Source organism: Drosophila takahashii, chromosome 3L (genome assembly GCF_030179915.1).
Source record: "Drosophila takahashii strain IR98-3 E-12201 chromosome 3L, DtakHiC1v2, whole genome shotgun sequence".
In the NCBI taxonomy this organism is placed as follows: Eukaryota; Metazoa; Arthropoda; class Insecta; order Diptera; family Drosophilidae; genus Drosophila; species Drosophila takahashii.
Genome location: NC_091680.1, coordinates 26,344,358 through 26,362,112, shown reverse-complemented (window position 1 = coordinate 26,362,112; position 17,755 = coordinate 26,344,358). Strand labels below are relative to the sequence as shown.

Below are 17,755 nucleotides of genomic sequence, written 5' to 3'. Positions count from 1 at the left end.
CTGCGAACAGGTGGCCAAGAACCCGCTGGCCAGTCTGGCTGCCTTAGGCCTGGCTGGGATGAATCCGGCCAGCACTGGGGGCATCAACCACACAGGTGAGTTGAGCGCTTCTGCGGCCAGATGCCAGACAGATTTCCAATCTAATCTAGGCTCTGCCCCAGCAGCCTTGGCTGCCCTGGCCGGGTCGCAACTGCGTACAGCCAATCCCGCGAACCGAGCCCAGCAGCAGCAGCACGAGATGACCGTCTCGAACGACCTGATCGGCTGCATCATCGGCAAGGGTGGCACCAAGATCGCCGAGATCCGCCAGATCTCCGGCGCCATGATCCGTATCTCCAACTGCGAGGAGCGCGAGGGCGGCAACACCGACCGGACTATCACCATCAGCGGCAATCCGGACTCGGTGGCTCTGGCCCAATACTTAATCAATATGAGGTGAGTGCCCCGATCTTGTCCAGCCTCTCATCAGCTGTCTCTCTGTATGCGTGAGCGTTTGTTGCCTGTGTGTTGTTGTCTAACATCAATTTTGTCGAATTGACTTGCTAATTGACAAAGAAGAAAGAAGGTATAAGGAGGTCTTCGGTCGTCCGTCGTAGGTCGTAGGTCAACTCTCAGTCGCGGAGTGGCGGTGCGTTCAAATGTCCAGACCTTGACGAGGGAGGTGGGTGGGTGGGTTGGATGGGTGAAAAGGTGAAGCGGGAGGGATTAACACGATCCGTACGTAGCCTAAGCCACACACATGACCTAGCCTGTAAGTCGTAAGCCCGGCAATGCCAAAACTAGCACCACAAATCGTATAATTTTCCACCCTCACACCCCTAGATCGTAGTTCGCATCGAACGCTAGCCTAACCAACTGTTCTAGCTAATAGAAAACTATAAATATCTAACTGTATAAACCTAGCATCTAGTCTTACCAACCATGTATTATATAAAAGTTCAGCAGGCCCCGGCCGAATCCGAGGATGAGCAGGAGGCGGATGATTATGAGGATGATGAGGCCAGGCCAGCACCGAATTATTCTACGCATCGCACACTTTTCACACAACTGAAAATGACAAACAAAATGAAACGAAAAACTGGACCTGATCCAATTGGTACTTCAAACTGCAGTTCAACTCCAAAACGATCCAAAACCTCACTCTCCCCGTCCAATAAACAAACCGACCCAGCCGAATCCCACCACCTAGTTCATCCTCCTTTTCAAATCAAACAAACTCTTTCGGTCCATGCCTCCCCATAAAAAGCGAAAAGCTCACCAAAAGTTTTCTACTCCTACCATCCAAAATTTGAACGCCGCTCTCCCACCAAAAACCCCCCCAAATCGCTGAAAAAGCTCTTCTTCTTTATCTCTCTCTCCGTCAACTCCGAATTCCGATCTCCGAACTCCGAACCGTTCCTCCACACAAAACCTCCTTAACCTTTTGCATAACAAAACACGAAAAGAATCGAGAAAAGATCAAATAAAACCAACTCAATTCCACAAAATCGAAAAAGAACCAAATGTTTTGAAAATACCTATCACCTGTCGAAAAGCAAAAAAAGAAACCGAAACCGAAACAAATACCAACAATATCCCAATTTGTTCCTTTCTTTCTCTCTCTCTTTCTATCTACCCTAACCGAACCTCGTCCACAGTGTTGAGCTGCAGAAGGCCAATCTCCTGGAGCAGGCCCAGGCCCAGCAGAACGGAGGAGCTGCCGCAGCTCCCGGAGCTGCTGCTGCCGGAGTGGCTGCAGTCGCCGGGGCAGCAGCTCCGGCCGCGGGCACGAACGGAGCCATCCCGACGGTGGCCCTCGCCGGCGGCACAGGAGTCGTGGGAGCGGGTGCCGCAGCAGGAGCCACCGGGGTCGCCAATGGCAATGCCTCTGCCTCTGCCAACGGCGGTGGCAGCAATGGCAATGGCCTCTCTGCCACCGGATACACCAGTGCCAATGGCGGCCAGACAACAAACGGAACAGTCGCAGTGAACCCGGCAGCGGCCGCCGCCCTGTCCAGCCCCCTGGCCTCGGCCCTGCAGCTGCTGACCAAGCCGGGAGCCCTGAGCGCCCTGTCCAACCTGAGCGCCCTCGATCTGCTCAACCTGACCACGCTGGGCAGCAACAACGGAGCCGGCGGCACTCCGGGCGGACCGCCGGTGCAGACGACTGGCGTGAACCGCGCCAAGGGCCACTATGCCACCTCCAGGTTCCGGCAGCACCAGACGGAGACCGGCGGCGAAGCGGAAAAGCCGCGCAACAAGTTCAATCCTTACTAGGATTAGGGCTGCAGCTGCATCAGCCGGAGAGCAGTGGAGTTATAGTCGCTTAGTTTTATAGGATTTCCATGATAGCGTTGCGAAAGCTTTAGACTTTAGATTCTTGAAGAACCAGCTAAATTGTATAAAATTCGTGTGGTATGCGTATAGGCTACGATCATATTCATATTGTATTCAGATTCGTATTCGAAGTTTCAAGACAATTTTTACATATAGTTAAAGCACAGTATCCAAGTAATTGATAGACAAGACCCTATGCTATATTTATCAATGTTTTTGAAAAACAACAAACAAACTAACCAGCAACAATAAGCAGTCACACTTAGATCGGCCGTTTAGGGCAGCTAGAGATTTAATTAATCTAATCGATCAGAATCGCAAATCAAGCACTTAAACAATATTGTGTATCGAATATATAAGGACAGGGTCATCTGTGTATGGCCCGATCGAGATATTTTGACCAAGTGACCAAGGACCCTAGTGGGCGCTATAGATTTTGGACCCCAAACTTTTGATAAATGCCTACTAACATATATACATGGGTACATTGAAATGTATCGTACATTACAGAATTTGCCAAATTTTAACGCATCCCCTAGTATCGTTCTTCGAAGCTTTAGATTAGATTAGATCGCGTTTATCGGAATCGAATACCGAATATCGATATAGAGCAGGTACCGAGCATAAATTTATCCTCAACAGCCAACAATCTTTCCCCAATCCATTCATTGTAACATAAAACACGCTCCAATATCTTATAATCCATTATACTCTCTTAGACTGTAAGCACTAAACGTATTTTTTCCCTCTACATATATACGATTATATTTAAACATTAAGCATAAAGACCCGAAAGCCATTTGTCGAGAACAGTAGCAGCATCAGAGAAAAGTGAAAGAGAATATGAAATAAAAGAACCTTCTATAAGAAGTTTACAAAGAAGAAATTCCAATGCGTTGAGCCCCACAGCCGAAAGGGGAGCGATGAGATTCGAGCTCTGAGCGGAGGGGATCAACGACCTTTATGGACCAATTCGCTCTAATTGACGCAATCCACGCAATGAGCGTACAAAAACCAACTATTTGAATAGAAAAACAAGCACACTGAGAAAAGTAATGAAACCGCCAGGAAATGGCGGTCAGAGAAACATATTCATGGCATATGTTCAATAGGAGGAGAAAGATTTGAATGAAATTGAAGAAAACGTTATCATGTATTAGACTTTAAGTCTTCAATTGTTTATAGAATTTTATTTGTTAGTTTTACCAGTTTTCCCAATCCCCCTTTTGTATTTATTATGCAATTGTAAATTTTTGTTATTATTTGTAACCAAACAACTTTTGAATTGGTCGAAAATAATGTTGAAAAGTATTTGGAAATTAAATTTTCTCTACCCTAAAGTACATGAAATTATTGTAGCTATTCTAAAGGAACTATATATGATTTTCTTTTTATTATATTTACCAGTAGTTTTAAGGCAAATGATGTAACACATTAAGCTAAGCGGGCTTACGATTTTATAACCAAATTATATTCCTAACTATTCATACATGCATCTACATACATACATACCCACATACCCGTACATACATACATATATGCGAACATACTTATTATGGCTCATTAACACAAGGTAGTTAAAAACGTAAAGGAGTATCGTAATAATATGAAAATCTTACATTGAATAATAATAATACTTCTAGTGACATTAACAAAAAATAGACACAACTAGAAAAGGCTTTACCTGTAGAGCAACAACAACAGCAGAAGGAACAGCAATAGCGACAGAAACAAAGCAAAACTATTTATATGCAATGAAAACATGATGGAAAACACATGAGTTTGTAATAAAGTGAAAAATGAATACTAAAATGAACGCAGAAGGGGTGCCCCATAATCATTCTTAGTCGGGGGAAGCGAATTGCCGGTGAAAGGGGGAAGTCTTAAAGCACTTTATGACCAATTTTTAATGCCCCGTTTCTTTACCCTTTGCCTTTCAGAATATCAATGGAGACTGCTGGTCTGCCCATACCCGGTTACCACTACATTGCGCCCAGTGCAATTGTTAAAACACCCATTCACTAAATGCAACAATCAACCGCAAGCTATACAACAGCCACAGCAACCAACAGAAAACGGAGGAGGACTGCGACTGTAGGACACCGGCAAAGGAGCAGCAGTAACATGAAACGTCAAATGTTAAATCATAAGCAATATAACTAAAACGGAAAATTAAGGAGATCATAGCTCATATGACACTGTCAGCAATCACACATTGAATACATTACTCTCATACCCACAGACACACTCATAGACAGACTCGGAGAGAACCATACATACACGTTATATTTATTCATTGATTCTTATTAATTATGATATTTTTCATTAAGTTTTAAATGCAAGGGCAAACAAATACAAGAACTTTTATGTTAAACCGTTTTCAAGGGGCCCAACGGATCACGTGATCACGTGAGGCTACCCAAAGTAAGAACAGAACAGCAATTAAATGTAAGATTAGTCAAAATGAAGACAAAATAAAAAGTATAAAAATCAATTACCCACATAAACATACAAAAATACAAAAAAGGCAGAAATTTCAAAATGCAGTTAATTCTAAGCCAACTATTTGTGCACGAGCATGACCAAAAAGGAAACAACAAACATGAGAAAACAAAAAGTTTAAGCATAAAGAGAAAGGATATGAATGAGACATTGAACAGACAAGCAAACGAACCAAGCAAGCAAAGACAGACAGATGATTACAGACACAAAATAAATTATATTTACTGCAAATTGCATCTAGCATCGATGTTTGCGTTTGTTAGTTGTTTGTTTATATGTATACATATATATTATATATAGACATGGCGATATATTGATATGATAATTTTTATTTTATTATTTCTATTATGGTAATTGTTATCGAAATTGTATTTGTGATTTTTGAATATGTTTAGACTGATGTGCAAAATTGATTCTGTTTATTAATTACAAGTAAACTACACATAAACAATTATGGACTAATTACTAGATATCTCTCTCTTCTTCGTTCTTCTAATGAAATTACTCATTTATTCAAAATTAGTTTTAATTTGTTGTCAGCAACAAAACTTGATAAACGAAAATCTAACTAGCAAAGAGATTTCCAATTGAATATCTTGAATATCTTATCAAAAACGTTGTAGTTTCTTTCGTTTGGTTTCTAGTGAAAATGCCTAATGCTGAATGGTAAACCACATTTAATCTATTTACAAATTAGCGAAAACAATTCGAGTTACAATAATAATTTTTAAGCACTTTTGCGGCGATTAAAAAGACTTTCAGAAGCGTTGAAAAAAACGAGGAATGGATTTAAATATTATATTAAAATTATGCTTAAATTAAAGTATAATTTAAATTTATTAGCTGTTAAATTTATACGCAAAACAAAACTGAAAAACAAAACAAAAAAGAACCACAACAAAAGAGAACATCAAAATAAACTGATTTTCAATGTTAAAATTAAATTAATTTTATTCTAATTTAGTTTATAGGCTGGGCAGTTAAAACCAAAAAAACCAACAAAAACACAAGTGTGGTAATTACGTTAAGTCACACTTAAACGTTTAGTTACTTATACACACTAGTTCACAATAAAGCCTCTGGATATGAGCTAAACGGTGTTGAAAGCCCAAGGTGAAAGCGAGAGCATCAGTTTGCAAATGGCAAAATGTGTCAAATTTTATTATACATATTAATTATTTAGTAAGAGGACTTATCAAAGCATAAAAAACAAAAAAAAAAAACATATCCACAGCAAACGAAAACCAATCTAACCACAACTTATTATATTAACCAACACAAGATACAGGATGAACAAATTATAAATCCAAACAATGCATACATATAAAGGCAAACATATCCCAGAGAACGCAATGCATGAATCTATATAAATAACTATGATTTAAAACTATCCCACATTTTACCGCGGTATATGCTTTGACTTGAGGAATTGATTAAAGAAACATTCAAAAGTGATTTCCCCCAAACAACTTCTCTCGTCAACAGTCTAAATTGATCTTCTGTCACATCAGCCATCAATAATTTAACATCTTCCGCTCACACAAGAAAGAGAAACTTATGAAACAACAAAACTTGATTACAGGAAATTGTTAATAGCATAAAAAGTAAAATATAAATAAAAACCACAATAAGACGAGCCTAGCCCAAAACGTTAGCTCCTCTTTTTAAAAATATCGATAAACTAATCGAGGATCAAGCAACTGGCAGACGGTGGATAAATTATATCGTATGGCGAAACTATTTCGTGATTTTAGTGACAAATATATTTCGCTGACGACAAACAATTTGAAGCAATCATTTTGAAATCAAGAACTTCGGTGCCCAACTAAAGTTGGAACGGAGGAGAAAAAGAAAATATTGAGAAACAGAAATGGAAAATCAGTCAAGAAACCGTATATCTATATATAAATAAATGATATATCTATATATAAATATACATAAATTAAATATATACTTATTATGTACACTTGTATTTAAATGTATTTGAAATATTTAGTAAATTTTTTGCGCAAGTTACACAAAAAGAAAAATAACAAACAAAAACACTAAAAAAAGATGAGGGCGGCTACGGAGATAGACGGGTCAACAGTGGCGAACTGGGATTATTTGTAAAATAAAAATAATGAAAGGGATAATTAATTTATGTGTATGTGTGTATAAGAGAAATAGCTCAAAAAGATTTCACAAACAATTTTTACTAAATATGCGTGTAATTAATGTAATTATTAACGACATTTTGTTGATAACTTGTAAATTTGCAAAGGAAAAATACGTGTAAGAAAAGCAATTTTAATGGTGCCTTAAAAACCAAACCAAGCAAATTTCTTCTAGCCTGCCTTGCCTGCCCCCCCTCAGCGAACTCAGTACTCAACTGGATGGCATGTGAGTTTTCCACTCCTTTCTCCCACTCTTCTCGATTCTTCCCAGGAGCTCTCGTCTTTGATCGATCCGATCAGATTAAGTCGTATCAATTGGGAGAGCCCACTGTTATCGTACGATATGCTTAGTTAAAGCTCTGTTATCGTTTCGACATAAGAACTTATCCCTTTTAGCGACACGTGGTGACCCACAATTGCTCAAAGCTATCCGAGTCTGTGCGCAGTTGCCCGTTACACTTCAATAGGAATTCGAATCCGAGTTTGATTTGGATTCGGTTGACAACCGAACTTAGCTGCAAGTACACGTAGTGGATTTCGATTTCGACACTGAGACCCAAGAGATATCAACAATTAGCCCGAACAAATGAATACCCAGAACACAAGCGAAAAGCAAACATATTATTCAAATTATATACATATACAGCAAACCAAAAACACATATTAATGTTTCTCTCAGTGTAATTACAAATCACTTGAATGTATTTGCTCACATTTTTACAATACATGTCGAAAAACTCTACACAATAAGCAACAAACGTAAAAGCATTTAAGGCACTTGATCGGTCGAATGAATGATGGATCGTTGGATGGATATGGTCATTGTTAAAGAAAATCGCAACTGTAGGAAAAGATTATAAAAAAAAACAGTATAATGGAAAACCAATCCAAAAAAAAACATATTTATATACAAATATAAAGCAAAAAGGAAACTTAAAATTAAGGTATTTTAGATATTCTTATTTAATATCCAGAAAAAAGACAAGAAATTATACGAGCAGAGTTTTAATTTAGACACAGAGATAGGGAGAGAGAATGGGAGATCGGGTCTAACAAATATATGTGTATTTAACTAACTAAATATCGGTGTTAGAATTGTTAAGGAAACTCTAGAAATTTGGAAAGACACGATAGGATCTGAGAGAGAACAATTTGCGATGTACGGGGTAGTGTATTAGGGTCTGCCCTACCAATTCTTCCTGCTGGAGAATGCTAACAATCCTGTTATTTGATTCTGTTACGTACATACGAGTATTTCTTTTTGGTTGCCACATTATCGCGTATGAGCCGCATACCCAGAGAGAGAAGGGGAAATATAACTACGTGTATTCCAATTCATCAAAGCAATTGAAGAATTAATAGAACACCTAGGCAAGGACGGAGCTACGGCCACTTGCCACTAGAAATATACGAAACATCTAAGGTTTCTCAGCATAACAAAGCGAAATAAAGCAAAACCAAATATCGAGCATAATATCTTATAAACCTACGTAGAGCAACAACTTAACCACTACATACACACATGCATGCATACATATAGACAACAGCAACAGGGTCTTATAGCTTCTTCAGACAATATAGGTATGTACACGTATCCCTGGGCAATGGAATCGGATTGGACGAACCACATAGATATGGCGCAGTACAGTTAAACTTCAAAGGTGTTTTCAATGAAATTAGCATATGTATATGTTTATGTATATGTGTGTGTTTGTATATGTGTAACAAAAAAGTTGAAGATCTCTCAATCCAAAAATGGGAACCGAAACCCAGAAGATCACTGCATTTCCTTGTTAATCAGCAAGTGGATTACGAAAAGAGGTAAACTATTTGCCTGGCATGTCGGACTCTCTCTTACTCTCAACTTTGGAGAAGACGAAAAGAATGAATATGCAGCATAAAATTGATAAAACTGAACAATTGGGATCAACTTATATTTTAAATATAAGATTAAATTGTAAAGACAAAACCTAAGCAAACCTTTTAATTAAGCCCCGGAGTTTGTAGAAGTTACGTAAATCTAGCAACGTCTAAAAATTTAGAGGAGAAGAACACAACTTGTGCCAAAACAATGAGATGGGAGGCGAAGCAGACGAACAATAGATACCAACTTTAACTGGCCAAAGGCACAACAGCAGCCACAAACGAGAACACAAAGTAAATTCTTTGCTTTTTTCGGGGAACAACACATAGGAATTATACGAATTTCAATGGATTCACAGTCGTCAGACACAGCTACTCACAAAAGTATTTAAATGTTCACATTTGCTCAAGGCAAAGCACTTAAAGGAGCTTATTTAACGAAAACCAAAACCAAAACAAATCAATACTAAACCATATAGATGTGTGTAATCATTTCCACATAAATAATATTCAATCTGGCTGTATTCGCAGTTTTATTGCTAGAAGGTGCCAAAGATCCCAGATGAACCAAAGCTAAATTGGACGGCAGTTCATTCCCCATTGGTTTCGTTGCATACTTTTAGGAATCAGATTTGGGCGTTCAGACTTGCGTTGCACTTCGGTTAGCCCCTGAAATTTAGTTGCTGATCTGCAGACACATGCAAAGGGAGGCAACACAGTCGCACTTAAAATAAATTACCGAATAATTGGGAAAATTAAAAGTAAACAAAGCAAAAACTAACTAAACATATTTACAAGTTGAAGAAAACTGCAAGGCAATCATATAACTAGAGCTTCAATAATAAAAAAGGACAAGTGTCATAAAAGCAAGGATTATGGCTATGAAACCAGTTGAAATGCCTAGAAAGTGTTTTGGATAAATATATATTTAAGCAATACTCACAAATGGGTTTAAACTATTTGCGTTATTATTGTGGTTAAAGCAAAACAAAGGAGACGATTAAAAAACAAAACCAAAAGTTAGTGCCAATTTTTAGTGCAAATTTTTGCGTAATTGTTTTCATTTCAACGTTATTAGAGATACACCAAAGTAAAATAAAAGTAAAAAGCAAACGAACAGTTGGTTTCAGAACCACCAATTTTTGGGAGACTTTCAAAATAGGGACACGCAGGCCCCAAAAAGGTCGGGACCGACGGACTAACGTAAGGCAAATCAACACGTAGCACCAGCACCGCATAGTTTTCGATCTGAACCAAGTGTGTAGTGTAGTGTAGAGGCTAACTAGCCCACGTACATGTAGCTTAGCTCAAGATACATCATCACCATTCTTTTGCACCCAACATCCGGACAGGGAACCCAAGCAGGGGGCTATAGCATCACCATGGGTTCCAGGGTACACTTTGAAAGTAGCAGAACAGGAACATTTATGTTACAGTACACTCAAAGCAAAAGAATGCTTACACAAAAACAGCCGTAGGGAGAGGCGATGCAATGTTAAATCGACTTTCGCAAATATAAAAGTAAAATAAGCCATAAGTGAAATTAATATTGTTTATCTGTGTACAACAATAATAACTAAATAATTCTTAAATGTGTATTATGACTCTATGAAAAACCAACAAAACCGATCAACACTCAACCGAACTCATTGACACGCGGCTATATCGGAGTGACCTGGGACAGATTCGATCAGACCGCTCGGAAGATTCCGAAGCCCAAGTTCAATGAGGCGGTCCGAGCTTCGATCTGAGACCCGGAATGCCCTATAGACGATGCTCTTCATATGTTAAACTTTAGACACAGGCATGCCCAAATACACAGAACTTAATCACAATAAGCAACCTAAACGGTATTAAAGCATTCATAAGTAATGGCAAAATGTACAAGAAAATGGTAAAAACGAGTTGAAATAAACAAAACAAAGTAATGAAACAAAACTCGAAAAGCAAACATTATTTACAACATATTTACAATTCTAAAAATTATATTTAAAAGTATTTACATATATATGAAGAACAAACTCAATGTGTAAGTGTGCGACCCCACTTAGAGTGCAAACGAACCCGAAAAAGGACACGGTCACACACACACACATCTACATCACTCACGCATACGTAGGCATCGCCATCAGGGTGTAACGGTATAGGACGAGGAAATCAGGAGAGCGCAACTCTGGGTCTGCCTTTCCTGATTGCACCGACATTTACATCAGACAAACCAAACCCCTTACAGAAACGTGCAATACGACAGACTTCAACACACAGTCACACGCAAAGTTAAGTGCATTATAATTGAATTTATAGAGTTAAACGAAGCTATTAAGTGAAATTATTTAAACTGATTAACTGATTATAATTATTATTAACGATGCATACGCATTTACTCATAACTCATATACACACCTATATATAAATATATATATACATGGCATATATCGCTGAAGAATATTTTCGTTGATCAAACAATCCATATAAGCAAATAAATTATAAGTTATCATATACCACATCATATCAAACACAACAAAATTACTGCAAGTTTACCCAACCAAAAGAAATTGTAAGTAATCAAGATCGATTTTTGAAAGCTACATAAATGTGTTGCGTTCTTTGAATAAATGTTTTTGAGTCGAATTTTTACTTCAAAAACAAATAAAAAAATCTTAAAAAGTAATAAAATTAATAGAAGCAAGACACACAGACCTAAACATAAGAACGTTGAGCCAGATACATTCATACAGAGAATCTGTGTGAAAATCGTGAAATTATTGCAGAAAATTGATCATGAAAATGTACCACTTGTGGAAGAAATAGCAAGATAAGAAGAACAGAAACCAAAACAAGAATTTAACACAATTTTTGAATTCATTAAATAAAGGTATGTGTTTAGATATATTCAAAACAAACCACACTTGTTGTTTCACTGAATAGGGTTGTGGTCGGGTTTCTCTGTCTGATGAGTATATTAACCTCGTTAACTCAATAAAACCTCTTCGCACTGCGAGGGTTTTCAAAAGTGTATAAAATCTATAATAATGGAACAGACGCCGCCAAGAATTACAATAAGTATACGACATGGGGACCGATTGTTTCGATTTCATCACTGCAAACTGCGAATGGCACGAGGCCAACTACGGATAACAACAGACGTCCACCAAACTTCATTCATAAAAACAAAAACATAAAAACAAATACATATATTGCAAAAACAATGGCAACGAGAAAAAAATATGAGAGAAATACAAATTGACAGAGAGGAATTTTAAAATAAATTTAATTTTAGACTACACGTCATGTAGTTATTTGTAGCAAGTAATTGCGTTCGATAACCGCAAAATTAACGACACAAAAACAAAGTTAAGTTTTATTTTGACAGATAGCGTTACAATTCGTAAAAACCCCTACAATTATTTTCCTGTAATCAAATTCTTAGTACTTTTGCATAACAAATTATTTTAAACGTTGGGTTATAGGCATTGAGTACAGTAAAATCTATGTATTAAATATGTAAGTGATTTTTTAATTTGTTTAATAATATTTAAAACGAACATATTTGCTAACGAATTGTCGACCATTAAGTATGAGTATCTTTGGTAACTAAGTATATGCTCATTAAATAATTAATTTCGTACAATTTTGATGTTTAGCCTCTTCTGAATGAAACCCAACTAATGATTGTTATTATTTTGTCCCATTATTAATTCTCATAAAAAAAAGTTAATGGTGAAAAAATGAAATTACGCCCAATTTATTGATGAATTTTTCAATGTCACTTCGACTACATTTTTGAGGGTATAATATACAAAAAATATGTAAGCCTTTTATTGCTGTCACTAACGTTCAATGCAAAAAACAGTGTTTATAGAGTAACTTCTGGTCGAGTTAGTTCTCTTTTTGCATAAAACTAATACCGAATACTAACTTTACTCCGCTAAGAAAGCTGCTTCCGAGACGAGGGTCTTTACTGTATGTCGTTTTCAATTCGAGTTCATACTGGTCTCGCACACTTTTTATACCCTAGTTGATGATGTTATAATTTCAGTCAGATGTTCGTAATTTAATTAGGTAGATTTGTACGAGTATATTTATTTGATACATGTTAGTATATTGAGTGTTAGAGCTTGAGTCCAAAAATTTCGCGGGTATGATAATTATCATTAAAATTATACCAATATCTATACAATATGTATGGGTCTCCATGTAAATTTAGTAGAAAACATATATTATACTTATTAGGGAATTATATTATATTATTATATTATTTATATTAGGGAATTAAAAGATTGGTTTTCCGAATATTCTTTACTGATTTTCACTTTTTATTAAATTAAATTAAATTTATTAAATTAAAACTACAAAATAATACAAATATAGAAGGACCAAAAATTGGTTGGGCACTTTTTTCTCAGCTATATTTAAAAACTGAATAAGTTTTTAGTTGCAGCTTTTAAGCGGAAAAGCAATTTACATTGACTACCCTAGTGATTAAAAATATAAGTATTTAATCACTTTACAATATGCTATAAACACATTAATAGGGAAAAAACTGGAAACACAATGGAACTCCCTGCATTAATGTAAAAATATTTAGCCCTGGTCATGAACATGATTAACATACATATATGTCTATATATATCACTATAGTATATGGACTTGTACATATATATTCTGCCCCACAGCAAGTGCGTTCGCCTAATGGTTTGGCTGTTGGCCAAATCGGAAAAAGAAATGAAATATAAATTATGGAACTATCACGTTTGTGGCACGTGACCCTTAAAAGGGGTCGAACTTGACAGAAAAGTTATATACGGATACTAGCGCAATTGATTCCTAAGATCTAGATATTCAAACGTAGGGAAATACCTAAATCAACTAGGTTTTTAATGCTAATTAAGAATATATTTACATATAGCATATATTTTTCAGTAATCTAGTCTGACACAAATGGTTTATACACAAATGGTTTATATTGTCATCTGGGCAACATTATCTGGTGATCACTAATAAGTTTATATCCTGAAACAAAGATGTTATTATATTTTATTATTAATATAACGTCAGGAAGATAGGTTGTTAAAGATTAATATACTTGAGCTCAAGACATCTGGTGAGGCAACCTGTCTCTTGGACTTTGATTACTTATCACCCTATCCCGCGATCTACTTTCACCGCAGCCAATCCCGCACCGACACACCACGGCGTAATCTCCTACCGGGCCTACCCAAATCTTGGAGCCCCATGAGGCCGGCCGTCTTATCAAGGCGCCTATTCCGCTCAACAGTTGGTCGGCGGAACGATCTCCCCCACTCGTCGACGGACTGCGATCGTGACCGCTCGTTGATTGCGCACCGCGAACCGGAGATCGCAGCAGGCCATTCGCAGTTCGAGACGCGGCTCCCTACACACCACATCGTTAAAGTGCTCGGCGTAGTGGGTAAAAATAAATATATAGATTCCGTAAATGAAAATAACGCAACGCGAGTGCATAAATAAACCGAAAACGCCTGTGTTAATTGTGCCCTCGAATTGCCTGAGGCAGAGATTGGTAAATGGCAGCCAGCGTAGCGCCACCCGCAGATGCGGCGGTGGAGGCTAACTTGCCGCCACCTGCCAAGGACTCCGAGGACGTCACCCTGGACGCCATCCTGAAGCATCTGGGGCAGTTCGGGCGCTTCCAGTTGATCATATTCGTGCTGATCTGCCTGCCGATGATGTTCCACGCCATGTTCTCGGTCACATATGTGTTTACCGCGGCCACCGTGACGCACAGGTGAAGATAATGGCCAATGGCCATTTCATGGATCTTTAGTGAATTAGTTAATCAATGAACCGAAAAACCGAATACCGAATTTCTTCTCTTCGTCGGCAGATGTAAGATAGCAGAGTGCGACTTACCCGATAGCTCCTACTACGAGCCGCATACGGAGTTTAGTATACCGAAAAACGGCAAGGATCTGGATGCTTGCAATCGGTACACAAACTCCGAACTGCCCCATTGGAACCAGTCGGTGGGCGAGGACATTTGCTTTCCCAGGCACTTCACGGGTATTTCGGAAGCCTGCCCCGACAACAAATTCGTTTTCCGCGATAAGGAAGTTACCATTTCGAATGACGTGAGTATCAAAGGTCCCGCGCCATTGGGGGTGCTGTTATCAGGTACTACGACAACTGCACGCCAGACGCTAAAATCTTGCGCTGGCAGACGTTGGACTTTGTTAATAAGTCAGCCGATTAACGCTCCTAATGCATGAGCCAATGCAGACTAAAAATAATCGCCCAATTTTGGCAATACTCCGAGTTTCATCACAACAAACGCACTCTTATCTTTGAATTATCAGAACGAAATCCAAAAAAATATCAGAGATTGATTAGCTTATAAGTGAAGGTAATAACTTCGGTGAGGAATTTATTGCCTTGTGTAGAAAATCTCCGTCCTCATTGAAAGTTCTCCCTGTACAAATCTTTTCAAGTGCCTCTTAATTGGCTGATCTATTTATGAATGCAACCTTAGAAGTACCTAGGGGCTTTGAGATAATCGAACCAAAGGGAAGGTTACCCCATTTCCGTTGAGGATCCCATCCATTCACACGGGTTCAATGACTAAATTGAGCGGCAAACACTTCACTGATAGCTGACAGTGAGGAGTTCACAATCTTAATCAAATTGTAAGCACTCAGACGGGGCCTGAAACGGGCTAAGAAAGTGAAGATAGGATTGCAGTCAATGATCGTAAAACTCTTAACGTATTGATTGTACGGTATTGAGCCTTCAATATAACAACAATATAACAACTATTCCAGCTGAATCAACAGAAAGACCATTGTGAAGGTCCAAAGGTAAACACAATTCAAAATATTTAGTTAGCGACTTAGGAATAATGGAGGAATTTTACCACTCATAAGGTAAACAAATTTATTTCTCGCGGGCACATCTGACGTGCCAACCTTTGAGCAGGTGATTATGTGCCCTATGATAATCTCGTAGCTGTTGCCTAAGTGGCCTGATGAGCTTTCATGCTAAAACATTCTTTATCAGACAATTGGGCACGTTGATGGGAGAACAGTAGCTCGCAGATAAGTGCCTCAGCTGCCAGACAGACAGGCACAGCAATTGCAACACGGAAAACAAATTCGGATTAAGATATTCGTAGTCGAATGAGGCTACAATTTAAGTTAATATTTCCATTCATTTTTCGCAAGGTTGAATGTTTAGCATAAATAAGAAGCAGCGTAAAAATAGAAATAATATAATAATGTGGGATGAATGGGCAACAGAATTAAGAGACTTATTAAGCGGCCTACTTGGGACTACAAAAGATTTGCATCATAGATATAGTTTCATTGTAGTTTGGCATTTTCTGCGATGATGAATGGAAGCTATCCATGGTTGGAACCATAAATAACCTGGGACAATTCTTCGGCATTCCCATAGGCGGCTATGTAGCAGATCGGTAAGCCAGCACCGTTTTCTTAATTTTTCATTCCCATGCCTAACCCTATCTCTTTGATCAGATATGGACGCAGCTTCTCGATTGCCCTGGGCGGCATTCTGGGCGCCGTGCTAGGCGTTATACGCTCCTTCTCGCCCAGCTATGGCTGGTTCCTGGTGTTCGAGTTCCTGGACAACATGACCAGCAGCACGCTGTACTCCACATGTTTTGTCATCGGAATCGAGCTGGTGGGACCCAAGCGGCGGGTCCTGGCCTGCAGCGTGATTACCGTCTTCTACGCGGTGGGGGAGGTGTTGCTGGCCATGTCCGCCAAGGCCTTTTCCGATTGGCGCATCCTGCTGCGCATCACCTACACGCCCTCGCTGATCCTGCTGGCCTACTTCTGGATCCTGCCGGAGAGCGTGCGCTGGCTGCTCAGTCAGGGTAAGGAGGAGCGGGCCAAGAACATCCTGCGCCGAGCGGCCAGTGTCAACAAGCGCGAGCTGCCGGAAACCATGCTGGACAAACTCGTCCTGGCAAATCGGGACAAGTTGCAGCAGTCGTCGGAGAGCCGTTTTCCCATCCGCGCAGCCTTCAAGAACTTCAAGTGGCGCATCGCCAACTGTTCCTTCTGCTGGATCGTCAATGTGCTGGTCTACTACGGCCTGAGCCTCAATGTGGTGCTGCTCGACGGCGACAAGTACAACAACTTCGCCTTCATCGCCCTCGTGGAGATCCCCGGCTTCTTCATGCCCCTGCTCATCATGGACCGCTTCGGCAGGCGGTACTCCCTCTGCGGCCTGATGTTGCTCAGCGGACTCTGCTGCATTGGAACGATCTTTGCTGGCGCGGATCAGCCGGTGCTGCAGTTGGTGCTGTTCCTCATCGGCAAACTCACAATCACCGCCAGCTTTCAGGTGCTCTACTTCTTCGCCTCGGAGATCTACCCCACGAATCTGAGGAACAGCCTTCTCAGCTTCTGCTCGATGATCGGCAGGTTCGGTTCTATGCTGGCCCCACAAACGCCTCTTCTGGTGGGTACTCGATGCAGATGCTCCTCTGTTCGTATCTAAGTCATCTGTTCTCTCTCCGCCACAGGCCAAGTATTATGCCAGTGCACCCGCCATGCTCTTTGCTGGCGCCGCCATCGTCAGCGGATTGCTCACCCTGTTCTTCCCGGAGACCACCAACGTCGTCCTGCCCACCACAGTGCAAGAAGCAGATGCCATCGGCGTCAAAAAGAAGCCCTCTCAGGGCAAGGATCTTGATCTAGTCGTGGCGGCAAGTCAAACGAAGTAATCAGTAACATAATCTTATCCTAAGGCAGCCTGCAAATACAAAGACATTTCTCTTTAAATGTGTTATAACTCTAAGAATAAACAATATATATAATATTTTTAGCATTATAGATCACTGGGCCTTATTTATTATCGGATGGAAATTGGTAATGTTCAACATTGATACTTAAGCTAGGCTATGAAATTGGAAAAAA

General features: G+C 39.4%; 2 protein-coding genes across 22 annotated transcripts in view; both read left to right on the top strand.

The window, feature by feature from the left end:
- Positions 1–11,453, top strand: part of mub (poly(rC)-binding protein mub) — a 55,738-nt gene extending 44,285 nt beyond the window's left edge. For 6 of the 21 annotated variants that reach the window (XM_070215787.1, XM_017157937.2, XM_017157896.3 and 3 more), the window contains 2 exons: positions 11–435; positions 1,638–4,130. In XM_070215787.1, the coding sequence (XP_070071888.1) occupies positions 11–435; positions 1,638–2,256 (1,044 nt within the window). In that variant the 3' untranslated portion in view covers positions 2,257–4,130. Of the gene's footprint in view, positions 1–10; positions 436–1,637; positions 4,131–4,256 lie in introns of those variants that run through there. The other 15 variants (XM_017157905.2, XM_017157956.3, XM_070215789.1 and 12 more) reach the window with 8 other exon arrangements.
- Positions 11,454–12,218: 765 nt separating this feature from the next.
- SLC22A (SLC22A family member) lies at positions 12,219–17,671 on the top strand. The gene is made up of 6 exons (XM_017158090.3): positions 12,219–12,341; positions 14,009–14,604; positions 14,704–14,947; positions 16,181–16,284; positions 16,346–17,297; positions 17,362–17,671. The coding sequence occupies exons 2-6, from the start codon at positions 14,384–14,386 to the stop codon at positions 17,560–17,562; spliced, it is 1,722 nt and encodes a 573-aa protein (XP_017013579.1). The 5' UTR covers positions 12,219–12,341; positions 14,009–14,383; the 3' UTR covers positions 17,563–17,671.
- The last annotated feature ends 84 nt before the right edge of the window (positions 17,672–17,755 follow it).